The sequence below is a fragment of the Branchiostoma belcheri genome, unplaced genomic scaffold (genome assembly GCF_001625305.1).
Source record: "Branchiostoma belcheri isolate BF01 breed outbred unplaced genomic scaffold, Haploidv18h27 scaffold113, whole genome shotgun sequence".
NCBI lineage: Eukaryota > Metazoa > Chordata > Leptocardii > Amphioxiformes > Branchiostomatidae > Branchiostoma > Branchiostoma belcheri.
The window spans coordinates 253,382-281,222 of NW_017802525.1; the positions used below are offsets into that span (position 1 = coordinate 253,382).

Consider the following 27,841-nt stretch of genomic DNA (forward strand, 5'->3'; position numbering starts at 1 on the left):
AGAAATTGCTGCTAGCGGATTTAGGGTGTGGGAGGGGCGACAGCCTCTTGAGATTTTGAGTTTTTCTGGGATTTTTTTTTGCGTCCAAACAGTGTTAGGGCGCCTCGACCTGAGGTAAAAATATGCTATTTCTAGCTTCCCTGAAGTTAAAATCTCTAGTAAATATACGTTGTGTGTATCCTTGGCGTGTTATTTTTCACGTACGTGGGCAGTTCCTGAGGAACGAAAGTCGTCTGAAAACGATTCCTGTACGCCATATGTTGGACGTTCCAGGCTGGGCCGGATTGACGTTTTGCATGGCTTATTTTTCTAACCCCGGCCCTCGCATTCCCAAAGACTTCAACATTTCCTGTCGTCACAGACGCTGCGATTTTTCCCCAGGAAGTCGTACATTTGGCATTAGTAGTCTAAAGCAAATATGTGCAACACACACAGCGAGCTGGTGTGTTGAGTTTGGAAGGAAAATTTGACGCAGTTTTCCTGGCAAAATCTGCTGGAATCTTGTCCAGCAGACGCCATGTTGGAAATGTTCTATGTTATAATTTGCAGTAACAAATCTGTGTTTTTTCCCCAAAAATTACCACTTCCCTGTTTCAGGAAATCTCATTTTAAGGCAGCAAAGTTTAGGAAAATTGTGCTATTATCAAATATATATTTTTCTTCTTTATGAGTACTTTGTCATGAGAAATATATGTTGAAAGATTTGAGATTGAGAGATTATCATTATGTCATGATCTTTCAAACTGAACTCCTTTTTTCGTAGAGGCATTGTTAGTGTTTTAGTCCATGTTTTGCCATTTTGATTTGCTGTTTTGTTCTTTTGCGACAGCTGTGACTAAAAAAATCCACGTAATTACTAGTCTGTTGTTTGAAAATTCCACCAATGCTTCAGAAACAAATGCTTACAACTATCCCTGGTATTTGTGTCCCATTTCGTGACTGTGTTTGCCAGAAATTGTCTCGTGCTAATTTGTACCACTTGTAGCCAACCTGGCAGTTGTGTGGTTTCTATAATTCCATTATAAAACATTGAAAGGTCCAGAGGGGCAATTAATTGTAATAATTGACAGAGCAGGGCCCATTTTGATTTGCAAGGCCAGTAAACCATGTCGAATTGCAGTGAATGGGCGAGTCATGGGCAATTTCATGCGGAGGACCAGTTTTAAACCAAATATTGTGGTTCAGGGTTACTTAATTTGTTAGCTCTATATATAATGATGAAGTAATGCATCTGCAGTTTTGTTTGTGTTGGAAAACAGGTCTTACCAATACCATTTCTTTTTAAAGGTGGACATAATTTTTCAATTTAAAATGACATTGAATATGTCCATGTCTGAAATGTTTTTGTCTTCACAATCACAATTTCAGGATTCTGGCATCTTTGTCAGTGGCAAATTTTTTCAGTTTCTGGACAAAAAATGTTGAAAGAGGACTGTTGTGTTCATTTTTAAACAGTCACACAGTATTACAACTTTGAGTCATGAAATTAGAAACCCCAGCAATTTTCAGGATGAGTGACAAAGCATTTTCTCAAGGAGCTTCTAAGAAAGATAAATTTTTGCTGGTCTACAGTGACAAGTGGTAAGACAGATGCAGGATGGCAGACAGGTCAGGTTGACAGAAAGCAGTCTGAGTTTACTTTGGTCAGGTGCCAGCAAGGCTGCTGTCTTGTTTCTTAGGTCTTATCCATATGGGCAGGGCCTTTAAAAGTCTTATGTTTTTAATGTGGTTTCAAATGGTTTTTCATCTTCCGTTGAAATTTGCAGGAACCACAAGGTTACTGGTAAATTGAACATTGCATAAGGATTTTTTACTCGTGGCTGGGATTATATATAAAGTATGATTGTTTTCGTCTGAAACTTACCTATCACTAGTTGGTTTGAAATTTATATTTTTTGTCCTCTTCATTCATAACAAATGTCTACAAAAAATTGATATGGGAAGTCAGATGAGGACGTCATTCTTGCTTGAATGTTTGTGTTGGAGTAGTTGGGTTTTTTTGGAAGGGAAGTTGCATGTAAATCATGTGGCCAGGAGGTGATGTGGCCATAACAGTACATGCCAACATGCTGAGTCCATTACAATGAGACATGGTCATCAATGTCTTTCCTTGTTTATAGTCATTGCAAATTGTGTAGCACAGTAGTTTTCCAAAATCTTTGTAGTTTTGCACGAAAATCTGATTTTTTCCCCATTGCTGCAAAATCTGTCTGGCAAAGAAACTATACTTTTGCCTGCCTCATTTGTAAGCCATACAATACATACTTTTCTACGTCTTAAAAGTAAACAGTTACCAGAACTAAAAATACATCACACAACAAGGCTACCCCAACATTTGGGATCTTATAACAAGTTCACATATTTGCTGTCAAAGAAAAATGTCATACAGCTCCATAATGCTACATAATTGAACAGTTCGGTTGAAATTATGCAGTTTTCGTGCCTTGTGGATTAATGTGGATTAAACTCAACTGACCGCACATGTCAAGCTTGCATTTTTTAGCCCAATCCCTGTAGAAATTATCCTGATAAAAAGTCCATTAGAATCCGATATCATCTGGTTTGCTCAGCTCTGGGGAAGAAAACTAGGAAAGGGGATAATTTGAGCTGACAGGCCTGGCCCTGCATGTATGCATAACAAAGTAGGGTCTGTCAGCTTGCATTTTCTGGGCTCCCAGGGAGCAGAAACCCAAGCATTGTTGTAGAGAGGGTGGCAAATAGAGGCCATGTGTGGTGCTGATGAGGGCAGAGGGACACAGAAGGAAAGTACAGATGGTTTGTCCAACTGGAATTTATTATTTTCACCACAAGGGAGACTGATTCCTGCTCTGATCTTGCCTGAGCTGATCTTGATTGCTTGTAAGTTGTTAGGGACGAAACTTGAGTTGTTTTGTATGAGGGCTGACACAGACTGTTTCTGATGTTTGTCAGCTGCCAAGGGAGGTAAAATTTGCTGTCATTTACCTTGAAGAATAAAGTTGTTACCCAGCAGAAAGAACAATGTTTTTGTGTGGCCTTTCAAATGGGAGGAGAAACTGACCAATTTGTTCTTGATAAACTGTTTCTTCTTTCATTAATGATGCGACAATTTTACTCTACTGTTCCGTAATATCTTTACAAATGAGATGCCCTGCATTCCTAACAATTTTGTATCAATTGGCAAGTAGTAGTAGTCACCATTCTTCTTTTTGAAGCAGTGATTTTTGGTGGGCTTCCCAGATTGGACCACTAACAGGTACAGAGAGAGTGACTTGTGTAGTATTCCCATACTGTTCCTTGTTAGTTGATGGGCTGGTCTGGTTTTGCTTGACACTAACCAGACCCTGTCCAAAAGGCTTGATGAGAGAACCAGCAAGAAGCCCATCTCTTGCCTTGCTGACAGTTAGAAGTCAGCCCTTGTCTCTTCCAGTGCAGACCTCAATATATATTACACAGCATTGGAGAGAAGTGGTTTAAATACACACCAAAATGCCCTTTTTACTGGGTGTCTATTTTACATGTTCACTGTATTTCCTAGTTTACCATTGTCCCACTCGTCTTGTTTGGTGTTTGAAGCCATTTCTTGTTGGGTGTTTGAAATCGTTTGATGTTGCTTGAAACCCAATCTTCACAAAAATTTGACCTTTTTCCCAGTATGTAAACAAACCTGGCCATGTGGCCTGGAATCTCACCATCTGTATCATATTTTACTACATGTATGATCTGAAAATATGATAGTGTGTCAAAGATTTCTGGTATTCAATATCTTCAGTTCAGTTCATTCCTTTTGTATGATATCTATGTTATCAAAAGGAAGAATACAACACCTGATTTTGGGTCCGTTGGACAAAGAGACCCTTCATACTGAATCAAGCCTGAGCACAATTTTAAATGTCACCTGAGTTCAGTGCCCAGAGATCTTCACAACAGATAAGTTTTGTCTGGACAGATTTGAAAATAGATAACATGTGCGAAACTGTGAGATTCACATAGCCCACAGCTAATACAAGCAGTATGGGGACTTTGTTGTGCTACAGCTAGATAGCATTGCGTAGACTTGTTGGCAAAGCCATATGTTTTACCCTGGCCTTGGCACAGTATCAATATGAAATTTTGTACAGGATTTATAACTAGCATGTGCCTAGAATGTTCAAGATGAAATAAAAACTGAAGGCAATGAATGTAAAATGAATATGTACCAGAAGTTTTGGCATGATATTTTGTATTCAGTAGCAAGTAGTGCAGTAATATCTTGTTGATATGACATGTTTTTGATCACGGTTTCATATCCTGGTTTTGAGTAGTGAATAGGCTTGTTTTTTCCCAGGACCTCATGCTTCAAGATGACAAGAAATGTGATCAAGATACAAAAGCTCTAATACTAAAGATTAGGCCTACGTGCAAGATACACTTCAAAATTACCAGTCCTGTCCCTTGAAAAGTGAGTAGACAACCATACAGCCACAGGTTGCGTGTGTTGTGCACATTATGAAACTTGAGTCACACCAGTGCAGTATTGTGGTGCCAATTTGTACTCCTGAGCCCATAATTAGGGCAATTTTCGGTGATGAAAACATGAATGACATCACCCGCCCACTAGATGTAGGTAATGTTGTTATTAGGTGCATTGACACGGACAGTAAGAAAACGTGAATCTTTGTATCTGGTCTGTAGGTTTATGTCAGGCTGAACTGGTTTTGTGATGTTGTTAGGGCTATTCGATTTGAAGTCATGGGTTGGGTCAGAAAATGGAATCATCTAGAATCACAGTCTGCCTATGAGAAGGCAGTAAGGAAGAGAGTCATTGAATCCAAGTCTTCCAAACCCGGTGTTTTTCATTGATATCATCATTGGTTTAGTCATAACAATCTTGCAGTGAGAATTTTCCTTAGTCACTGATGAAGGGTAGTGGATACTAGCTGAAACGTCTGACGTTTTCAAAATCATATCCAGTTGCTTGAGTAACTGTTTTTTGGCGTAATTTTCCTTAGTAATTTCGTAAAGATTGAGAACATTTCTTGAGTTGAAGCAGCCCTTACTTTCATAGATTTTATCTGATATCCCCACAACAACATTCATACAGCGAAGGTAACAGTATATTCTTGAACAAAAAATGCCCGAGTTGAGGTATATTCTTGGGAACAGTAACATCTTCATGTGTTTGAATGGACTGTTTTACAGCAGAAAAGTGTGATTCAACCGGCTTTGCGAGCTTGGCTAGTTAGAGGTCGTTAGCATAACAAAGGCAGTTCGTTTCCATTTCCCTTCCTACCTGAGTGCAGGGCGTTAGAGTGCCGATGACATCACAGGTGATGCATTCATAGGCAAACATGGCGCACAAACAGGACCTACCATATTTGGGCATGCCCTCTTCCTAATATGGGCATGGGTATGTAACTGAAATCCCCCAAGGGTGAAAGGTAGAGGTAAAACGGTAAGGCGGCTGTGAAGGTGTCTTTTGTAGTCTCCGATTCCTGCTGGCCAGGACTCTGTGATTTGCTCAAGGAAACCTACTTTCCTTTGTTTGGACAAGGTAAGGTTAGCACTAGACTTCTCTTGTCAATAGAAAGTAGTTTTTTGGGGGGAAAAGGTACCTTGTAAAAGTAAGGTTTATGGTCTGTAGTGTGGAAGTTGTTAGAGTTGATATAAGATATGCACCCTCTCTGGTATATTTAGTTTCTTACCTTTTCAAAAGTTGTTACAATTGTAAAGTATACATCTTCCTTGGTTTCTGAGTGATTTGATACAGACTTTCAAGAAAGAAACCTTTCAAAATAAGAAGGCATTCAGAATTTCTTGGTCATGGTGTGCCCCCCTCCCTCTTGTATCAGTTGGACATTCAACAGTTGATTTTTAAACTACAAATTTGTTACGTACCTTTAGCTTTTCAGCTTTTTAGCTTGTCTACAAGTATTACTGTATATGGTCCAAATGTATGTTTGATAATCGTTTCTTGCTGGTAATAGCGGTTTATTCCCTTCGTTACTCAGGTTTTCAGGAGGCTAAAACTTTGTTTATGAAAAGGCGCCCACCTTTTATAATTTTCTGCTTGGCCTGACAAAAGAGTGGATTATGGGACAGCTTTATCTGTGTTCGTTGCAGCGAAAGGAACAGAATCTGTGTAGAAGCCTGTTTCTGTTGAGGACGGCTAATGTTCCCTCTGGCTTTGTTGTAGTTCCTGTGCAAACAATTTTCATATCAAAGCAGATAAATCTGAGCTTTAGCATCACAATGCTTATACAGACTGAACAATAGGAGATACAGCAATCATGTAGGATGTACCTTCCGGTCTTGTATGTATGATAAGATGAGTAACATGCAATTTTTATAAGCCTTGCTTGTGTAAAACTCAACAGTAAGATTTCGTGTAACAAGTTAGGTGTGTGTCCTGCACTGCGTAATCTATTTTGTCCTTTTATATCAAACTGATTATCAAATCCCTGCACAAAAGTAGCATTAGTACACTCACAGTTAGCTCAGCATTCAAAAATTTGAGATGATATCAATCAACATTATGTTTTCTCCTCTTATTCAAAAGAGATGACATAGGTAGTTTGAAAGCAAGCCATCAACAACTTTAAGTAGGATTTCCCTATCCAATGGTATGGAGGATTGGAAACTGATTGGAAATCGAAGGACCAAACTTTTTGAACTAGAGCTCCTACAGGTATAACATAAAGTCAACTACACCTGAAAGGTGTGCACTTTTTTGCAGGTGAGAATTTGAGCACCTGACAAACGCAACTATGGCGGCGGAAGTGAGCTTTGCCTCCACCACAATGGATGAGAGGGTAAGGGTAGACTGAGATGTGTGGAGGCTTTCTGTTAATCAAGCTTGTGACGGCTTTCTGTCAATCAGAGGTGTCAAAACTGTCTGTCCCTTGCTTCAAATCATCAAGGTCTTTCTTCTCTAGGTCCATTGTTTTGACTGGATTGCCATAATTCTGCATGATAAAGTTGTCTGTCCAATCTTTTACAGTCTCTCTTACAGGGTTTGGGTTAAACCTGTAACAGCTCTATTGCTTCAAATCATCAAGGTTTCTGACATAACTTTGAGTCCATCATCTTAGCTAGATTGTCATAATTCTGCCATCTTTCCAATCACTTTTTCCCCTTTGTGTGTTCCATTAGATTAAAGATTTTGATGTGTAAGTAAAGAAGTAAGAATTTTTACTAGTTTTGATTTTTAAAGAAGGTGCTAGACAACTGTGCAAAAACACTATGGGAAGAGCAAGCTATGTCTCATTAGGATAGCAGGCTCAAATATTTAACTAAAGAATTACTTGGTAAATAATCTATTTGTGTAGACTGGTGTAGTTACAGTCCCTTTGTGTAGTTTCCCTGAACAAGCTACTGTCTGGCTAATGTTTAACTTTGTCCCTTTATGGAGGATATCAGTGTAAAATTTTCTCACAGTGAAGGTATTTGGTAAAAATAACAATGAAAGAGTAATGATCAGGGCATGTATTGTTTCCTTGGCATGGTTATCACTACAAAAGAACTTTTCCGTTGTTTGTTTGGAACAATGCTCTTTCGAATCGTTGTGAACTTTTCTTCAAACAAGCAAAGAAAACTCACTACTACCATGCTTTCAACATCACAAAAATAGGATTTTGACATCTGATAAAATCTTGAGAAGTGCATCATTGCAAAAATTTGTCACAAGTGTGGAACAGTGTGGGCCTGTGTATTTGTAGTCATTCAGGTGTTGCTTTCTGGTTCTCTTTATCTCAAGGTCTTTTCAGTAGTCTTATCTTGAAGTAGAATTCAAGTAGGAGAAGGTGAGAGATTTATCTTCTTATGTTTCAAGCTTTGAGAGTCTTATTTCTCTGGCCTTGATGTCTGAGACTGATAAAGCAGGTTTTCTGCTTCAGTCATGCCTGACTCTTTCCTGTGTCAAGGGAAGTGTCTGCTTTCATCTGGAGCATTGGAATAATTTCAGGATGTGAAATACACACCTACAACCTGCTGTTTGCAGGTGAAAAGCAAACATTACTGGCGAAACAGGTGTAGTTTTGCAAACTGAAAGTCTTTGGCTACTTGTTCAAGTTTTCAACAAAAATTCTAGTTTTCGTAGAATGGCCCCCTCTTACAGAAAATGGTATTAGCTTAGTTTTGTTAGGTGTTCTGCATTTTGTGTTCTATGTACTTCAAACTGAAATGTTATGTTACCGTGAAAATTCCTGTGTTTCACAGGTATTGTACAACCTGCCACGAGGTTGAGTGAAAACACTTGTGTGCCTCTTGAAACTGAGTAGACAGCCTGAGTCATTGCTAGACGGGAAGTCCGTTTCTGATTCAGGGCTTTGACTGGGTTACATACAACGTCAAGGCTCTGAAGGAGGCTTACAAGTTTTGAACATTTTTCATCAAGTTGACTGTTTTAGCTGTGAAGTTGAACAGGAGAGCAAGGTTAAGTGCAAAAACTATAGCAGACACATCTAGAAGCAGTACTGTACTTTCAGGTGTCATAGTAACCAGCTGTTAGAATTACACTTGTAAACTTTTACGGAATGTGATTTGAAGTAGCATGTAAGGATTGTAACTTGCCGTAAGCAGTACATTTTACATGAGTTAAGTCTTTGTTCAGACCAAGGCGTACCAGATTTTTTAGGGTGAGTTTAAGTAGAGCGCAGTACCTTCCTGTTTGAACAGTAGCCCCAGGTTGCCAGCTTCCCTCACCAACACATGGTTGTGTAAACACAGCATTCCAGCGGAGACAGTCACAAACTTCAGCTTTCCTGGTCCGAGGGGAATTTTATCGTCTAGGGTTCATCTAAATGTGCATAGAAAAGGATTGGTAAGATTGAAATCGACCTCTGTAACAGAAATGGTAGAAAAGGGAATTCTACAGCTGTCTATTAGATGCAAGTTGAAAGGTGTAGTCTTTTCATTTTAATCATAATTTTTTATCATTATTTAGTTGGTTGTAGAGCACTCAATCATAAGTTATGAATGACTATTTAGCTGCTGTCGTGTAGTTAACTTTGTGTAGTTCTATAATCTGTAGGTGACTGTTGGAATGTACTCAGCTCGCTCAAATGAGACGTTAGAGTTGGTTCTGTTTTCTTGGGCTCTGTTGATGCTGGCTTAATTTTGTGTAGGAGAAAACCCCATATTTTGAGTCGGTGCCCTCCAGATGTCTGTCCTGTATCCTCTGTTGTCCAGTCAACCCTGCGGCTCTGACCTTCCTCTGGGCAAATATTTCTCACTTCTCTGTCCAACCATCGCTCAAACTTTGGCCAACATCAGGCGCTGAATTGCTACCAAATGCCTAAAGAACGTTGTTACTAGTAGAGCTAAGTCTGACTGTAAAAAAATAATTCATACTTTCTCAGACCAGTGATTGAAAACCACCTGCAATTTCTGAAAAATTTCAAAGCAAAACATATCTGAGAAGGGATGAAAAATAAGTTTACGGAAAGTGTAGTCCTTTCTTATTCTTATGTTCCATCCATAGTCTAATTAGGAAGGATTTGTGAAGCATCGGAAATCTGATTTGTGTATGTAGAAACTTGCAACGCACACGTCTAAACTTAGATCTTCTTTGAAGCTTGTTGGAGCTTCCTCTCCCCAAACAAGTGGATTTCCTACGCAATGTGTCGGCTCAAGGCTGGAAGGAGGGGTTGTGTTGGGGCCGGGAGCCAAAATTGTTACATGGCATTCCAGTCGGCTGATTCAAAGCTTTGGTTGGAAGTTTGTAGATAAAGCCCTGTGTGATCACTGGTGTGACTCTATGCTATTAGATGATCTTGGCTTTGGGAATAAAAGCACAAATGGCTATTTTGGTGGTGTTGGTATTTCTGAGATTGAAATTGTCAAAGATGTACCTTTGATGCACTTTTCAGTCTCAAAAGATAAGTTTCTGTATCCAGATTTTTGCCTTCCAGTCTAAAGTTGGATCTAGGAGGTAAAGGTTCAAATCCTGGTGTGCAATCATTTTCCTGATTGGCAACACGAAACAGCTACAGTCCTTTAGTATATGAGATTAACAAATTTATTCCTCTGTTCATTGTATGTAGCTGAAAATAACATTGAATCTGTATCATGTTTCCTTGTGACAAGTAGAGGGAAGGTGACTGCCTACTACTTTATTACTGAGAATGCTAAACTGGATGAAACTGTCTTTTGTTTCCTCTTTGCTGACCAAATGTTCTGTTGTTTCCCCAGGACCTGCGAGAGACTGAGCAGCACCTGCTGCAGATTCTAGACGACAAGCGGCAGCGACTTCTGAACCAGCTGCAGCATAACCCCGACAGGAGGGAACACATCCAAGCAGAGATCAGGTAAGGATTTTTTTACTTTCCAGATATCACCATTAGTTTTCCACCTCATGCTATCTATCTTGGGGTTCTCCCCAGAAATTTTTAGGGGAGAGGTGCTCCCTAATCGGTTGATTCCGCGAATTTTTATGAAAATACAAAGAGAAACCTTAAATTTGAACATTTTGGGAGAGGTGCTAGGATTTTGGGGAAAGATGAGCACCCTTGCTTAATTGCTTAGTATTAGGACACCCAGTTTTCCCTGCCATTTTATGTCTTCAGTGCAGTTAACCAATAGGTCCAAAGGTTGCCTATCGTGTGATGCTGGGTTAAATCATGTGTTGTGTTTCGTTTTTCAGATCTGTGGAAAGCGAGATGCAGCAAGTACGAGACAGACAGGGTGGTACCACCCACACCATCACATACCAGACAGTCACTACCACCAAGACAAGTAAGTCTTCTTCTATGTATACTCCTTTGTCGTTAATGAACCCTTGGCGTATAAATGGGTAAAAAGAAATTATTAAAATAGCAGATTGTTGCTTGGGTTACAAGAAGCCAATCTTCTCATTGTGCCTTTGTCCTAATGCTGTTATTTCTGATATCTACCTTTAGCTAACCTGCAATGGTCCATATACTTTGTCTGTACAAATATAGGTATATGTGGCTTTTTATTTCCTGCATTTACTGTCACCACTCATGAAATAAGAAATAATGGCTGTTTCTGCTGCAGGCATGCAGAAAAAAGTATTTTGAGCCCTGTCTACATATATTCATTAGGTTCTAAGATGTTTGTCTATTGTTCTTCCCCCCAGGTCAGGGTAACTACATGGACCTGAGCGGCATGCCAGCCATGGATCCCAAACAGCAGACAATGGAGTGGCAGCAGCAGTCCTACCTGGACTCTGGTATCCAATCAGGCGCCACCACACAGGTAAGCTTCGGCTTTTCACATCTGTAACAATGATTGTGGTTGGTACTCCATACCACACAACCACAGGCTTAACCACACAAGTAAGCCTCAGGTCCTCCTGAAATCTGTAACGAGCATTGTGGTTGGTACTTCATAAAAATAGTTGTCTTGCTATTTTTTTTGGCTACTGGTGTCCAGGGCCTTTACAACCCCATGACAAGTGGACTGATTTCAAGTTCAAGACTAAGAGATTCACTATGATCTGTTTGCACTTATCAAGACAAGCACAGTATACAGTATGTTAGCTGGTGTGTTGCGCCGAAGGGCGGTTACACTGGCTATTGAGATACCGATACAGAGATACTTGTGGACAGGGTAACTTGAGAAATTGTGCTTGAATCTTTTAATATTTGGCTTGTGGATAGGTGTCAGCAAAACAAAAACAAATTTGAATCTCGGCCACCCAGCTGATTTCTATGGCACTATTTTAACTGTGACACTGTTTCCTGCAGGCCCCATCCCTGAGCAGTCGTCAGGGCCCTGATGATCTGGACGATGACGGGATGGACACGTCCCACATGCTGATGGAGTGGAACCAGGGCTTCCAGGAGGGATTCACTCAGGAGCAGGTCAACGGTAAGCATCGTTCTTTTCTCTTCTTGTGTCCTAAAGTGTAGAAAAGCTGTCTTTTCCCCATCTTAAATCTACTGGAACCCTAACGTAAATATCAGGTCAACAACCCTCACAACTCTCAAACAAAAAGTATGTAAATAGTAGATTCGAGATAGTCCCAAATTGGATTTTTAGTCTTTGAATTTTTGCATTTACGCCTTATTCTGTTTTTCTATTACATTAATACAGCATGTAGAAGCAAACCGATGCAGTTTTATATCTTTTTGCTAACCAGCAATATCTTCTTATTCTTACTTTGCCTTTTTTTTTTTATAAGCTGTGTATAGTTGATCATATCTATTGGTTCAGCTGTAGTATTGCAAAAAAGCTGAATAAAGCGTTGTAACAAGAAACAGAGAAACTAAGATTGAAAAGTAAAAAAAAAATATAAGTCCCATTGTTATTTGTTTTTTCCCTGTCGTACTTTAGAGATGAACCAGCAGCTGATCCAGACGCGTTCCCAGCGTGTGCGTGCGGCCATGTTCCCTGAGACGCTGGACGAGGGAACCCAGATCCCCTCCACCCAGTTCGACCCTAACCAGCCCACAGCCGTGCAGCGCCTGGCCGAGCCGTCACAGATGCTCAAACACGCCGTGGTCAACCTCATCAACTACCAGGTAGGACCATTTTTTTTGTGCAGTTCAATATTTTGCCCCAAAATAAACTTAGTTTATCACTTATGTCTGGAAATACTGGACACATCTGCTCTTTCTGTTTTCACCCAAAATTGGAGTCATGCACGTAATAATTTCTGACTGGAAGTACGCCAGTGCTCGTAGATGTTTGTGCAGGAATGCATACTGTAATTCTTGATTTGATAACGGTCACTTAGCGGTTTTAGCGGTCACTATTCCACCGCTAAATTTTCATTATCGCAACTTTTTTTTACTACTTCCGCCCCCCTCCCTCTTGCCCCAAGCTCGTTACGGTACGATCGCAATCACGCTTCATTTCTTGACTACAACATGCACACAACGCACAGTACTAGTGCTTCACATAGGAACAAGCAAAACACTGATGTGCTTCCAGAAATAAAATATTTACTAGTATTAAACATAAAGAAGTTCATATTTTTAACAATTATGCAGTGCTAAGCAAACCACAGTAAAAAAATCTTGTGAACATGCACAAACACATGTGACGCGGTGACGCTTTGAAATTTCCCAGCTTATCTACACTTGGGTATTTATAAATATTTAGCGTATATTTCGATTTAGAAGTTTCTTCATAAATCTACAGAAACGATAGCCGTTCATTTTGTGCTACTACGGGACAATATCGAAAAGAATGAGACGAGTTACAAAATTCAGCGTCGCCCAAGCGCGCAGACAACAACAAACAAAATGGCGGCCCGGCGGCCAACTTCACAAACAAGTTACAAACTACGAGAAATGCTGCATAAATCTGCTTAATTTCGAGGTAGAAATCTAGGTAGAAATACAATCAAATGTTAAGCGTCATTTGTACTACAAAATGTAAAAGCGTTAATAGCGTACTAAGACGAATCGAAAATTCGGGAACCAAGCGCCGAGTGAAAAAAATGGCGTCACAAGTTTTTCGAAAATTGCGAGTCAACTTTTACGGCAAAAAATACGATTAAACGTTACTGTTAAAGGTACAGTGTCTGTAGAACTTTCTCGAGGGCGTCATGGATTCCATTACGCTCCAATCCTGGGGCGAAGACGCCGGGTTTCGCTGTAAGCTCGTCTGCGGCGCCGGACATGTAGCGGCGTGCAGCGGCATAGCGTGCCGCGGCATGGAGCTTGGGGAGGGGGGCGGCGGTGCCGCACGCAACACAAGCGTGCGTAATTACGAACTTTTTGAAGTCACCGCGCCGCTACAGTACTTTGTAAATTATTTACTTCCAGACACCATCGGCGTGCCTGTTTTGTTTTTTCTTTGTAAAAATTGATTTTCGCTGGCGTAAACTGCTTTTTTTATTTTCTTAAAAAAAAAAGGCCAGCGACTTTTAATGTATTTTTTTACATACATCAGCCATGTTCTCACACCGCTATAATTAAGTGACGTGAGCTTGTCCATTTTTCGCCGACCGCTATAATTTCCAACCGCATTTTTAAATGGATTTACAGTATGTAAAGGTACTATGGTACACTAGTCTTCTCATCTTCTTTTCACCCACATTTCTTTAGGCCTGTAAGTTGTTAGCCTCTATATCAGTCTTTTCTATTCTGTACACTGGTATTCAGCATGTTCGTGAAATTTTACGTGTCAAAAATGGTAAAACCTTAGTGTTCTACTGTTAACGCAAAATGAAAACAGGGCAGATGTAAGTGCATTGACAGTTTTCTTAACTGTATCTTGGCAAGCAGAAGATTAAGCATGGATAATTTTTGTTCTCCCCAGGACGATGCAGACCTTGCGACCCGCGCCATCCCCGAGCTGACGAAGCTCCTGAACGACGAGGACCAGGTGGTGGTGAGCCAGGCCGCCATGATGGTCCACCAGCTCTCCAAGAAGGAGGCCAGCCGCCACGCCATCATGAACTCACCTCAGGTTAGTCTGCACTTCCTGTAGATTTTTGTTGAAACCCTATAGCGGCTATTTGACAGCAAGAGTTTAGGCTTTCCTTCCTTAGATTTTGTTGAATCTTAGTGGCCACTTAGTTGCAAGAGATTGTATAACAGTAGTCATCATACTGTTCCTGAAAGGTTGCAAATGATTACTGATTCAAGTTAAGTCTTTTTTTTTTCAAATTTGATTATAGAAGCAGCGATCAGTAGTTATGTGTTGCAACAATGTAGCTGTTTAAGTTGTTACATTTGACTGGGGATGATGATACAAAACTTGTCGTCTACAGAGCCTGACTCCTGACGGTTAAAAAACCTCTGAACCCAGTGTTTGTGCGTGTTCAGTGGTAAAAACATTGTATAAGCAATGCAGATTTGGAGATTTAAGATCATAGAAAAACATGATATGGGTTAGACAAGATAGAGCATGAATTTGCAGAAGCCCCAACACAAGACTGATGCCTTGGTTTACTGAGTTGTAGAGAAAACTTTGGAATCCTTGAGTACAACATCTAAATGTTTTTTTTTTTTACATTCTCGAATAGATGGTAGCTGCCCTGGTGCGTGCCATGCAGACCACCAATGATGTGGAGACTACCCGCTGTGCTGCCGGCACCCTGCATAACCTGTCCCACCACCGACAGGGCCTGCTCTCCATCTTCAAGTCAGGAGGCATCCCGGCGCTGGTCAAGCTCCTTGGGTAAGGGTTGGGTGGTTCACTCTTTTGTAGAAGTCAGTGGCAACTGTTCAACTCCATGAGTTAATGATAAAATGATAAAACATTTCTTGGCGCCATTGTTTAACATAGTCATCAGTTTTGTGAAGATTGTTAGTTCTGTCTTGCTTTATATATAGTTATGAAGCAGACATAACTTTCCTGCTGCTGTCTGCGTAACTTTCTTGCTTACAACCGCATATGCTCTGAAATATCTTCTCCATGGCTCAAAATTCTGACATTAATATCATGTGTTTGCGGTCCTCAGGCTCAAAATCTTTGGCTACACATGACTGTCACATGTACATCACATGATCAGCACATGATCGTAACTTTCCGTTTCGCCTTCCAGCTCCCAGGTGGAGTCAGTGCTGTTCTATGCCATCACGACCCTCCACAACCTGCTCCTGCACCAGGAGGGCTCCAAGATGGCCGTGCGCCTGGCCGGCGGCCTGCAGAAGATGGTCGCTCTGCTCCAGAGGAACAACGTGAAGTTCCTGGCCATCGTGACCGACTGCCTCCAGATCCTGGCCTACGGAAACCAGGAGAGCAAGGTGAGAGGGCAAAATTTTTGCCAGAGGGATCGTTGGTGTAAACGATTTGGATTTGCAGTTCTGTGTTTATACCAAATGATTCTATGTTGATGAACTACTGTACTGTCTTGGTCGTTTCTTTCCCCTTTTCTTTGAATCAGTAAGACTTGCCTTACACAGTTATGTTTGTGTAGTCTTTAAAGACTGTTCCCAACATTTTGGTCTTGTCTTGCAGTGACTGAAACATTGAGACTAGCAAGAAAAGAAGACCTTTGGTTCTGAAAATTAATCAAATTTTGCTGTTTCGTCTCTGTAGCTGATCATCCTTGCAAGCGGTGGCCCGGGCGAGCTTGTCCGTATCATGCGTACGTACACCTACGAGAAACTGCTGTGGACCACCAGCCGTGTGCTCAAGGTGCTCTCCGTCTGCTCCAGTAACAAACCTGCCATCGTGGAAGCTGGTAAGTAGTTCTACCCTAACATTCTGTTGTATTGTGTGGGTCATGTTAAGTAAAACTGCTGTGGACCACTAGCCGTTTGCTGATGGTTCTTTTTTTAGTCCAGTAACAACACCTGCTGTTGTGAAAGCTGTTGAGAAGTTGTGCCTATGATTCTGTTGCTTGATGGGTTTTGTGTCATTGTATCTTGATTTATTTTACCTCATTGTACTTACTATGGAAGCTCCTCAGTGTTGGTAAACATCATTATGAAATAATGTTCTGTGAACCAGGTGAAAATTTGGGTATTTTCACTTATTATTAAGTGACGGAGTACTGGAGTAACTTGATTATGTTGTTAGTCTTCAATAAAGTAAAGTAAGGTAAAAGATGATAATTCACCTGATTAATCTGAAGGCACGATGATGAAAATGATGTGGTTGTTCTTGTCTTTTATTATTCTAACTTGGCTCCTCTCTCTGTCCTTTCTCTCCAGGTGGCATGCAGGCCCTGGGACAGCACCTGTCCCACCAGAGCCCCCGTCTGGTCCAGAACTGCCTCTGGACCCTGAGGAACCTGTCTGACGCGGCCACCAAGCAGGTGAGAGTGAGTGACACCCCCCTTTTCTTACTGGTGATAATTAGAATAGTTTAGCATAGCAATATGGGTGATAAGGATACCAATGTAGTGTGGACTATAGTCCTCAATACTGTTCTTGAAAAGATCTTGATTCAAATGATTGCTGATTCTGGAAAAGACAAGAGTAAAAGCCGTGATCAGTAGCAACAATGTAGCTGTTTGACTGTTAGTTTTGCTACATTTGACTGGGGATGATGAAACAAATTTGTCGTCTACAGAGCCTGACTCCTGACGGTAAATAAACAACTGAACCCAGCATTAAACTTTTCATGTCGGATAACTTTGGAAGTGAAACTGTTTGCTTTTGCATCCCTTTGTTGCAACCCGTGTTGTTTGTACTTCAAGAGATGTTGCCGTGTGTTTGTTGCTTTTGCTGCTAGTAACCTTTCTTCCCACCCCCTCCGTTTGCGTGTGTTTCTAGGGAAGCCATTTACAAAACTTTATGGCAGCCATGGCTCGGGCCCACTTGCAGCTTTTACGGGAAATCTACGAAGACGTAACAAAGTCGTTATCTCTTGTTTGTTCCGTTCCTGTTCCAGAAAAAAATGTTATTGCTCTAATAACTGCACACGTACATTTACTGAATGCTGTAAGAGACAAACTGATGTGTGGTGTGCAGTTATTAGAGTAATTAAAAGATATTTGTTACTCTTCACATCTAGCTTGTAACATTGTTTTGTTTGTTCCAAGGTTTGTTGCACCAGCAGATAGATCTTATTGGTGGCCATGAGTCACATGGTCAGAGCTTTAGCACCCGATTGGTGAATTCAGTATAAAAAAAATTCAATTCCCATTGGTGGATATGAGTCACATGATCAGGTCTCTCACACGTGATTGGTGTGCTGAGCATTTTGTAAATTCCGTCCCTGCAGCAAGAGGCGTTGGAGGGTCTGCTGCAGACTCTGGTGCACATGCTGGCTCACAACGACATCAACATCGTGACCTGCGCGGCCGGAATCCTGTCGAACTTGACCTGCAACAACGGGCGCAACAAGATGATCGTGTGCCAGGTGGGCGGCATCGAGGCTCTCGTCCGCACCATCCTGCAAGCAGGCGACAGGGAGGACATCACAGAACCAGCTGTAAGTTTCTCCTTACTTTTGTGGCAGTTGTTTTGTAATACCTTGAAAAGTCAGCATGTTCAACTTTTCTTTCCTGTTTCGTTAAGAAGACCTAGTTGGCAAAGACAATGTCTCAAGTAGGATGCCAATAAGATGTATATGGTAAAAAAGAAATGCTCTATGCAGAGAAGTTATAGAAAGCACTAAGTGCAAGACCGTTGAAAAATGCTTTCATCAGCAAGCGATCAATAGGTATGTGTTGCAACAATGTAGCTGTTTGACTTTGCTACATTTGACTGGGGATGATGATACAAATTTGTCGTCTACAGAGCCTGACTCCTGACGGTAAACAAACCTCTGAATCCAGTCCAAACCATCCTTGGTAGATAACACTACAAGATGAAATATATCTTTCGTAATGACAAGTAATTTTGATGTTATGACCTCCCTACAGGTGTGTGCCTTGCGTCACTTGACGAGCCGCCACCCCGAGGCTGAGATGGCCCAGAATGCCGTGCGTCTACACTACGGTCTTCCCGTGTTGGTCAAGCTCCTCCACCCACCATCCCGCTGGCCACTTATCAAGGTATAGGAGGCTCAAATCGGGGTTTGAATAAGCTAGAGGGTTACTTCAATCACTGAAGAAAACTAGTAGTCCAGGGTAGTTCCGTTGCGCAGGGTTTAATGTCTTTTGACAAAATTATGGGTATCCTTACCAGTTGTGTTATGGGTATTTAGCTTTCTTAGGAATCGTGTGCCTTTAACTTTGAAATGTTTAAATTTCTATTCTTGGCCTGTGATTGGTCTACTACTTTAAATCTTACGTTTGTGTCTTCTGCTTCCATTGGTCTAATGATTAATCTGATGTTTGTGTTTGTGTCCTAGGCTGTGATTGGTCTGATGCGTAACCTGGCCCTGTGCCCAGCCAATCACGCGCCCCTGCGCGAGCAAGGTGCCCTGCCCCGCCTGATCCAGCTTCTCATGAGGGCACACCAGGACACACAGAGGGTGAGCAGAAATGTTTCTTTTGACACTAATGCCAGAAGGTTCTTGAAATTCTCATGTACAGTTGCTCAGGGGTCTCCCCAGGAATTTTTAGGGGAGTGGTGCTACGATTTTTTTGGGGGGGGGGGCACGCCGTGCCTGACGCCGCGCGAAGCGAGGGGGGGAGAGGTCCGGAGAGGGGGGGGATTCCCCCCCTCTCCGTAGGAGAAGCTGTTGCATTTTACCCTTCTGAAATGCAGTTTGTAGCCTTCTCCTGCAACTTGAGTTAAAAATCTGACTAACTTAAGAGATAGAAAATCAAGCCCAATTAAGTATAAATGCATGGGATTAATGAATATTTGTACAACAAAATATAGACATCCATTTCAACGTAATAATTGGTTGGTATGGTACATTGTCTAGTCTGGTCTGGATTCTGAAGAAAAAAAAAACTTCCAAAAAAAACTTATGAAGAAAACCAACTTCTGAAGAAAAAAACTTCTAAAGGAAAAAAAATTCTGAAGAAAAAAAAACTTACTGAAGAAAAAAAACTTTTGAAGAAAACCAACTTCTGAAGAAAAAAACTTCTGAAGGAAAAAAAATTCTGAAGAAAAAAAAAACTTCTGAAGAAAAACAACTTCTGAAGAAAACAACTTCTGAAGAAAAAAAAAACTTCCGAAGGAAAAAAATTCTGAAGAAAAACAATATTCAGCACAAAGTTTTGATTGGTTTCCATCCCATTGTTTCCCTAAAAATCAACAATGTGATTGTATCAATTTTAAACGCCCTAAAATTAGCTAAATCGGCGCTTTAGGGTGATTGCGTAATATGCGTGCACTATGACCTTTGACCCTTTACGGGTCATGCAGCTTTGATGCCGGCCTCCCTCCCACCCCACGGCCGTCCGTTTTATGGGCAAATTTCTACTTTTTAGGGGTTTCGGGACCTAAAAACTAACACCAGAGGGAAAATAAACCACATACGTTATTTTCGTGGTAAATATCGCTAAAATGAACCACGCATTTTTCTTCCGCGTTGCCGATTTTTGAGAAGGCATCGCCATGTACTTCACGGCGATAGCTACTCGCCTTCCCCCGTCCGGTTTTGTGGGCAAAATTTCCTCTTTTTCAGACGTTTTGGAACTTAAAAACCGACAGCAGGCGAAAAAAAATAATATACATTATTTTCATGGGAAATGCCGCTATACTGGCCCAGACATTTATCTGTTGCGTTAACAGAATTTTGCGGCCGCCACATGCTCATGGTGCGGTACGGTAGGGAATTTTCCACGGCTAGTTCGTAAACGTATCGGCTTTATAAACTTATTTTCGGGGTCGAGGGCTTTGTTTTACAAACCAATCAGACAATTAGCGTTGTTTACATGACTTAAAAACGCTAGCGGGGCGCCCGATGTTCCACCAATGACAGCGATTCTCTCGGTAGCGTCGTGCGAAATGGTCATTGTTTACGCGATTATCGCCCATTCACAAGTTTCAGAAACAATGCCGACGGGAAAATGGACGCCACTCGCGTCAAGATTTCGATGTTTTTTGCCTATTTATCCGCGAAAATACGAAGAGAAGACCCTTAATTTGAAAATTTTGGGAGTGGCGCTAGAATTTTTGGGAGTGGCGCACCGCCGTTGCACCATTGCCTGGGGAGACCCCTGTTGCTGTATGAACCTTCTAAAAGTTATTTGTCTTGACTTGACTTGAATTGTCAGTGTCCAGCATCTTTCAATTTGATTATCCTTCTAGGCAAACAATTTATTGTCAAAGTATCTTTCAACCTAAAGAGCATGGGTTCTTTTCATGCTTAAATTTTGGTGTTTCTTGAGTCATAAGTTTTCATATCTGCAATGTTTAGACCTTCAGTGGGACCATAAAAAGTTTCTAATGTGCATTGTTTTTCTGTCCTTTTTAACAGAGGGCTTCCATGGGTTCCACCAGCAGCCAGGGAGGCTATGTGGTAAGTGTTGTTCACAATCTAGTTTGAAAACCATGGTACAGATATGCTCTTAAAATAACGCCTTTGCAATCCCTTGGAATTGGAATTTTGGTTTCCTAGAAATATGATGCTGTAAATCTTGCACAACATTTGGTGTGGTTTTGTTTCCATAGTACCTCTCTAACAAGAATTCATGACACCACAAATATATGTTTCACTGTACTTGGAATTGTTTCAACCGATAACTCTAAAACCCCACGAAAACTTCCTTTCTCCTACTACCGTAAAATGAAGTTTCATAAAAATAAATGAACAGTATCTGCACATAGGAGAAAAAAGTGCTCTTTTACAAGCGTTAATATAGCTGTGGTCTTGACTTTGAAATCCTTGTCCCTCCTGCAGGATGGTGTTCGTATGGAGGAGATAGTGGAGGGAACCGTGGGAGCTCTGCACATCCTGGCCCGCGACGCCCATAACCGCGCTGTCATCCGCAGCCTGAACTGTATTCCACTCTTCGTTCAGGTGAGGGAAACTTCAGCCTGACTACACCACTATAGCAGCTCTCTTCCACTGGTCAGGCCCCTAGCCTGACTATAACACACTTCTGGAAACCCTTTTAGTGGCAAGGCTCCTAGAGGCTTAATTGCCAACACTTCTAAGTCAGGAGAACTGGGCACATCTTAATCTTGTCTATTTAGACACATGTGCTAACATGGATCAATTGTCAGACTGAATTCTGTTTGCTACCATTATAAATGTCTGTGATGACTGGTTTCCATTTGTGACAGGGAATCCTGACCTCCTGTTAGGACTGATTTTTGTAGCGATTAAAATCCCGATCCCTTTTTGGTTGTAGGAATGGTTCTCCTGAGTTAGAGGTGTATGCCCACAAGCTCTTGAAGAACCCCAATCAGCTTTAAACAGGCTAGACCAATGCTAAATCTGTAATTCTTGTTCCCAGCTGCTGTACTCCAACATAGAGAACATCCAGCGTGTGGCAGCCGGTGTGCTGTGTGAGCTGGCCCAGGACAAGGAGAGCGCAGAGATCATCGAGGCTGAGGGAGCCACCGCACCACTCACCGAGCTCCTGCACTCACGCAACGAGGGTGTTGGTAGGTGTTGTTTCTTGGTTTGTTGAGTCTGAGCTTAAAAGGTAGGGGTAGTGTTGTGAAAGGACGTAAAAAGTGTACAGGATTTTATTCAATTCTTGTAGCAGTTTACTGAAATCCTAGGTGAAAATATCTACACTGCCCTGAGTGATAGCTAGATGTTGGAACACTAAATTTTGGTCAAAAGCTCATTTTACTTAAAAAACCCTGTGCACAAAATTTGTATGTACGGTGCATTGTGTCCATCTTTTGCAGACAACAAGGTCTTCTTTGCTTCCATGATGCCTTTATTCCTTTTTTCCATTGGTAAATGTATTCTTTTCTTTTCGTACAGCTATTTTTTTGTTGACATGTATTATTGTTTTCCCTCCAGCCACCTATGCAGCCGCGGTGCTGTTCCGCATGTCTGAGGACAAGCCGCAGGACTACAAGAAGAGGCTGTCAGTTGAGCTCACCTCCTCACTCTGCAGGGCAGACGCCATGCCATGGGCAGAGGTGAGAGGGCAAATTTTTTGTACTTTCCAGCAATGAGACTACTATCTTGAAAATACACTTGACTGCATTGAACAAAACAAAAGAGAAATCTAACTAAAATTAAAGCTGTTAAAAATAAACCTGTTTGGGAAAAATTTTGATAATCTCTACTGTTTTTCTGATTCTCACTGTTTGCTTCTTTTCAACGTAAATAGTAGAGCTGTTGTCTGAAGTTGTAGACATAGTCATACTTAGAGCAACCGGCATGAACTACTGTCTTCTAGTTTTTATGATCTTTTGACATGGAGGGGTCTGATTGAAGTTTCTGCATTTTTATTGTACCCAGATCTACCTGAAAAACAGGTCAAATGACCTGAGTGTATCTTCTGGTTAAATAAATAAACTGAAAACTAAAACTGAAACTGAAGTATACACCAGTAGATAACTAGCTCAACAGACATTCTTTTGCCTGTGTCTTTGTCTTCTTGTGCCTTGGAGTATTGAGCTTTTAGCCATTTTGTTACAGTCCAGTCTTCTACAGCTTTTAGCTACTGCACAAAACTTTGTGTGGTACACCTAGAGCCAGTTTACCAGTTATGTGAAACAAACAAAATATCAATCAATAGTTTGTGCTTATAAACCTGCATTTCTCCTCTGGTCTCTCAGTCACTGACGAAAGCTAATGGATACTGGCTGAAACGTCTGACGTTTTCAAAATCATCTCCAGTTGCGCTGTAACAGTAACAAATATTAAACGTTTGTTCCTGTGTTTTCTGCAGCCCCACGAGTTGCATGACCCCGGGATGATGATGATGCCCCCAGACGAGCCAGCATACCGCGGGGAAGGTATGTTTTCCCATCACAGTAGTGTGAGTAGTGTGCACAGCGGACAGCATAGCACCATGGGAAGACAGCCGCACCAAGGTAAGGCCTCGTCGGAGTTCACGGTCGTTACTACGGCAACCAACGTTTGCTCCTAATATGGGCACGCATTCCTGGAAGTTCTGACTGAAGTAGCTTCTTCCGGAATTGCTGCACATTTAGGAGCAGACATTGTTTGCATTTCAGCTTGGGGACAAGGAACAGAATGCTGGAAGTCCTGTTAGCCAAGACTAATTTGAACTGGCTCTCAAATGCTGTATTAATCAGCTAGAAACATTTCTATAATTTCATGTTAAGATCAAACATTTTTGCCTTATGCTGTTGGGTGAAAAGTTAAGTTAATGTAAATTTTAACTTAAATTACTTTTAAAGTACTTTTCCAAAGCTGTTGATACAGCCTAAGAGCCAGATCATAATGTGGTTTATATTCATTCTCACATCCTGACTTTTCTGTCAACTGCCAAGCAGAAGTCCCACACTTAATTGCTTCATGATTGGTCAACTAGACAAGCCAATCACGATTTGCCTTTTCACAAAGTTGTTTTCTTATTGGTCAATGAAACACGTATCATATACCAAACTAGAAGCCTTTTGTAGGTCAAAATGTGGTCCAATTTGCCCCAAAATGAAAGAATGTTATGTTTCAAGCAGTTTGTCCAAATTTTATCTTCATTCTAAGGAAAACTTAAAATTGAAACTTAAAATTCAAAAGCGCAAGGTTTGTGTGGCACTTCTGGTTGAAGGTACTGCATGTTTTTGGGTCTTGCTGCATGGTCCGAGGGCTAAGGGCTTGCAAGGAAGTTTTCTGTAAGTACAGTTACTCGCATTTCCTTCTGCTTGGTTTGTGAGTGCTGTGTCGTGCAGTGTGGCGTCTGGATTCGCCTGCTTTCGCTTGCTTCTGAGTCCAGCTTGCTTCCGTCTGTCTGATTTAGTGGCATTTGTAGATTTTGATTCAAATGCAAGGCTCAAAATACCCATATTCAGCCTGCAATTTGAAGAAAAATTGAGTCAAAATGTAAACAGCTTGCGACATGGCATGTTGTCATGAATCAGAAATTGCAGAAGAAAGATATTTGGAGCCCTGTATTGCTTTTTTTGCATAGTTTGATTGTAGTGTATTAATCTTTAGAATCAATGTGTAGCTTTGCTTAGCTTGCATGGACAGGACACAGGGAGTTGCTAGGGAATACGTAATTCTTTCTCATAGTGCTAAAATATTTTTGCAAAATGTTTTGTGCTCTGTGGGACCAGCCAAGTCCTGTTATGATCAAAAACAAGCAAAGCAAAAGGAAATGTTATGATAAAATGTTTCATAACTCAGGCAAGAAAAGCAGCTTCAGCAACTAACTTGTCCTGTCCGTTGTCGGTGCTTTTTTGTTTCCCGTGCTTGCTGTGTGCGTGACTGTGCCATTAACCTGCCTCAATCGGCAGTTCAACCGAGAACTGGCCTGTATTCCACAGGATCGTACCACGACCAGCCCCCACACACCCCCATCGACCATGGTATGGACCACATGGACATGGGACCTGGGCCTGGCGGACCGCACCACATGCAGGGAGCCGCAGGTAGGGGAGGGTGTTATCACTTGTTAAAATACATTAGAATTTGGTGGAGGTCAGTGACACTTTTTAAATAAAAACACCTTAGAATTGGGTGGATGTGTACTCCTCTTGCCAACTGCTTTGATGTTTTCTTTATAAATAAGAGAGGGTTTTTTTGCACAATCTTTCGTTGCTCATTAGTACATTATTTGTTTTTGCTTACTACAACTCGTACCATTGGAAATGGTGTCAAAACATGGCAGGGACTAAAGTGGTTCTTGCCAATTTCTGCTTGGTCTCTAGGTCTGAAATCACATTCTTGAAACCATGATTGATTGATTGATTCCCCATACAGGTGGCCACCCCTCCCACTCTGACTACCCCCAGGACCTTGACCTTGGGATCCCCACAGCCGACCTTGGCCTGGAGGGTCTCCCACCACAGGGTGGGGACAACAACCAGCTGGCATGGTTCGACACTGACCTGTAAAACACTGGTGAGAGACATTTCCATTCTGTTTTCACTGCTTTTGGCTTTGCAGTACTCAAAATAGCCTCTCATTTTGAACATTGGACAAGCAAGCATATTTCTGTTCTCTTCTGCATTCCCTCAGTTGTCAGTCAGACATAGTGACTTTAAGTGTGAAGTTAGCCTGACTACCCCCATGTAGCCTGTCTAACCTACACCTAGAGTCACTCTGTCTGACTGGCAACGAGGGATGCAGAGACAACCACACCTGTCCTGCACAGGTTTATACAATTTGTATTTTCCCATTTTGTTACTAATGATTGTTTCAACACAAAACTGAGAGGGGCTACCGAATAGTACAAAGTTGTGATTTTCACTGCGCATCAGTCTACAGTTAAAAAAAGAAAACAAAACTTGGATGCTAACCAATTATCTTTTGATCTTTCTCTCCAGAGATGCCTTGAGGAAGAGCGAGTGATGAGATGAATGAATGAGAGGAGAAAATCAAGTTTGGTCCAAATTACCACATGATTGACAGCAGCCAGCCCTGCCCACAGTGTCTTCCTGTGATGTCACTTCCTGCACTGAGGCATGATGGGAGAGGAGATGATGACAGCAGAAGGCTTTAGACAGGAGTATTTTTGGTAACTGAGTCAGGGAAAGGTTTTTGTTGAAGTTAAACGTTGGTTCACTTTGTGTTGAAAGTTTTTGGTTTGGCAGCTGAGAGAATTGTGCGAGAGGAAGAGTTAAAACGAACGAGTGCAGTTTGCGTTGTTGCCATAGTGATGACCTTATGAACTTCCAAGAAAGAGTTTACTGAAGAAGCTCGGAAGACAATACTTGGATAAGATTTTTAGGGTCAAGAAGGCGAGCAAGGAAGCAAGGAAAGAAGTGATGTGATTGGAAGATTCTGTGGGCACAGAAGAAATCTTGTAGAGGTGTCATGAGAATTAAGAAGGATCCGTGAGGAAGAAGAGAGAGTGAATTCTACTGTATTTTTGAATCATTTTAGCAACTCATGACGTCCCTTTTAGATCACAAATATTACTTACTGTACATAGATACCAGACGGCTGAGTCAAATACGTCTAAAAGATTCCATATCAGAAGTGTGTAGCGTCGTAGCATCCACAAAAAAAGATGAAGAAAACAAGGCAGAAGTGACTACTGTACCCCAGTTGAGTTCTGGGAAGAGCTATTCCACGTGTTATTACTTACTATGGCTTTGGAATTTTATGTATTTCTAGTTGCATTCCATTTTTTCCGTTGGATTGACGATATAACTAAGACGTTGTTAGTTGTATGTTTAATTTCGTAGCTAGACGTTGTGTTTCTTAGGGGCAGTGTACCGGCCCAGTATAGCAGCACTAAGTACGACTTGTAATCTCTACACTGAAATACTAAAGACTTAAACCCCATAGCAGACAGGTTTGAAAAGACTCCTTAACACACCAGATTTTCTGCCGACTTATTGCTATCGCAACCACACAAGACCCCCTAGCCTTGCTTCAAATGTTGGAAACTTTTTACACAATCTACGTAGCGGCCTGTCTTAGCTATACCCCCTTCTTTATTCTTCGTAGCTGATATCCGTTTGTCTCTTTATATTTGCTTCCTTTTGCTGTATTTTATACTTAGGGTCTATGCCATCGTGGGGAGGGGGGCGCTTTTATGTAACACAGTCGAGAGAAGTTTGTAGGGATGCTAACACGAGTTAATGTGTAAAAGCTGCCACTTCTGTTGCCTTGGCTTGTTTTTATTGTAATAAAGATGGCTTTTACATGTATGTATCTGTATGTATCTTTGATTTGTCTTTTATTTATTTCTTGAACCTTGGAAGATGTTTGACCCTCAACGGCCAAGTCACAATCCTCAAATGATCAGTTTACAGAAAGCCTCAAATGATCGGTTTGCAGCATTTTTGGACGTGGATGTGTCATATACAGTTAGGTATCAGAATAACAGGTTACAACAAGCATTCTAAGAACGAGCAACTGTTTGAGGGATTACTTTTTGAGTGAAGAGTTTGGCTTCAACAATAGACGTGATAATGGACTGACACCCTCTGATGTCTAGATAAGCAATGGGATAGAAGTTGAAGGGGTTTCGCCTTATTTCATACTAAACTCATTAGACAGCAGTAAGTTCTCACATTCAGTTTATTGAGCTTTATAATTTATTAGAGCCTGTACAGTACTCACAGCACAATTGTAGTGGTTACCATAAAGCTGGTATAAAAATAGTTTGAATATATGGTGAGAAAAAATTCAAACAGCAACATGGATAGGTCATGAACTATAACAGGTTTCCACATCAATAACTTAAAACACACACAGCAGACTTACAATAACTTACTGTAACATATATTTTCACTCTTGAACACAAACTATACACTCTGTAGAAAAATACAAACTATACTCTTGAATTTTTAAGTATGCATATACAGATAGTCAAGTTCCTTTTGAAGGTAATTTGTAACGCTAGAAGTTGAACTTCACATTGGGCCACACTTGGCAGACAGGTCACACCAGCACCTTCTCATGTCTGTCAGTCACTTCCTGAATCACCCCCTTGGCCTGCAAAAAGACGAGATATGTGCCTTTAATAACCGAAGAAGGAACTGTAGGTTGTATGTGCACATTTGCAAACATAAAAGAGTTAGACATCATACTGCATAGATACTAACATGTACTGCCA

At 41.2% G+C, this 27,841-nt stretch overlaps 2 protein-coding genes across 8 annotated transcripts in view; one reads left to right on the forward strand and one right to left on the reverse strand.

Annotated features, from left to right (window-relative positions):
- LOC109462193 (catenin beta-1-like) overlaps positions 1-26,930 on the forward strand; it is a 27,605-nt gene extending 675 nt beyond the window's left edge. For 2 of the 7 annotated variants that reach the window (XM_019758714.1, XM_019758713.1), the window contains exons 2-22: positions 10,150-10,265; positions 10,601-10,692; positions 11,057-11,175; positions 11,667-11,790; positions 12,256-12,443; positions 14,191-14,340; positions 14,900-15,054; positions 15,422-15,623; positions 15,919-16,063; positions 16,536-16,645; positions 17,551-17,760; positions 18,194-18,325; positions 18,625-18,747; positions 20,650-20,691; positions 21,073-21,192; positions 21,632-21,782; positions 22,153-22,274; positions 23,033-23,177; positions 24,567-24,701; positions 25,033-25,173; positions 25,599-26,930. In XM_019758714.1, the coding sequence (XP_019614273.1) occupies positions 10,617-10,692; positions 11,057-11,175; positions 11,667-11,790; positions 12,256-12,443; positions 14,191-14,340; positions 14,900-15,054; positions 15,422-15,623; positions 15,919-16,063; positions 16,536-16,645; positions 17,551-17,760; positions 18,194-18,325; positions 18,625-18,747; positions 20,650-20,691; positions 21,073-21,192; positions 21,632-21,782; positions 22,153-22,274; positions 23,033-23,177; positions 24,567-24,701; positions 25,033-25,166 (2,583 nt within the window). In that variant the 5' untranslated portion in view covers positions 10,150-10,265; positions 10,601-10,616 and the 3' untranslated portion in view covers positions 25,167-25,173; positions 25,599-26,930. Of the gene's footprint in view, positions 1-4,397; positions 4,421-5,493; positions 5,513-6,699; positions 6,771-10,149; positions 10,266-10,600; positions 10,693-11,056; positions 11,176-11,666; positions 11,791-12,255; positions 12,444-14,190; positions 14,341-14,899; positions 15,055-15,421; positions 15,624-15,918; positions 16,064-16,535; positions 16,646-17,550; positions 17,761-18,193; positions 18,326-18,624; positions 18,748-20,649; positions 20,692-21,072; positions 21,193-21,631; positions 21,783-22,152; positions 22,275-23,032; positions 23,178-24,566; positions 24,702-25,032; positions 25,174-25,598 lie in introns of those variants that run through there. The other 5 variants (XM_019758715.1, XM_019758716.1, XM_019758710.1 and 2 more) reach the window with 5 other exon arrangements.
- The window catches only part of LOC109462198 (calcium-activated chloride channel regulator 1-like), a 33,509-nt gene continuing 31,793 nt past the window's right edge, over positions 26,126-27,841 (reverse strand). The window contains exon 27 of the mRNA XM_019758723.1: positions 26,126-27,720. Coding sequence (XP_019614282.1) covers positions 27,667-27,720 — 54 coding nt within the window. The 3' untranslated portion in view covers positions 26,126-27,666. The remainder of the gene's footprint in view (positions 27,721-27,841) is intronic.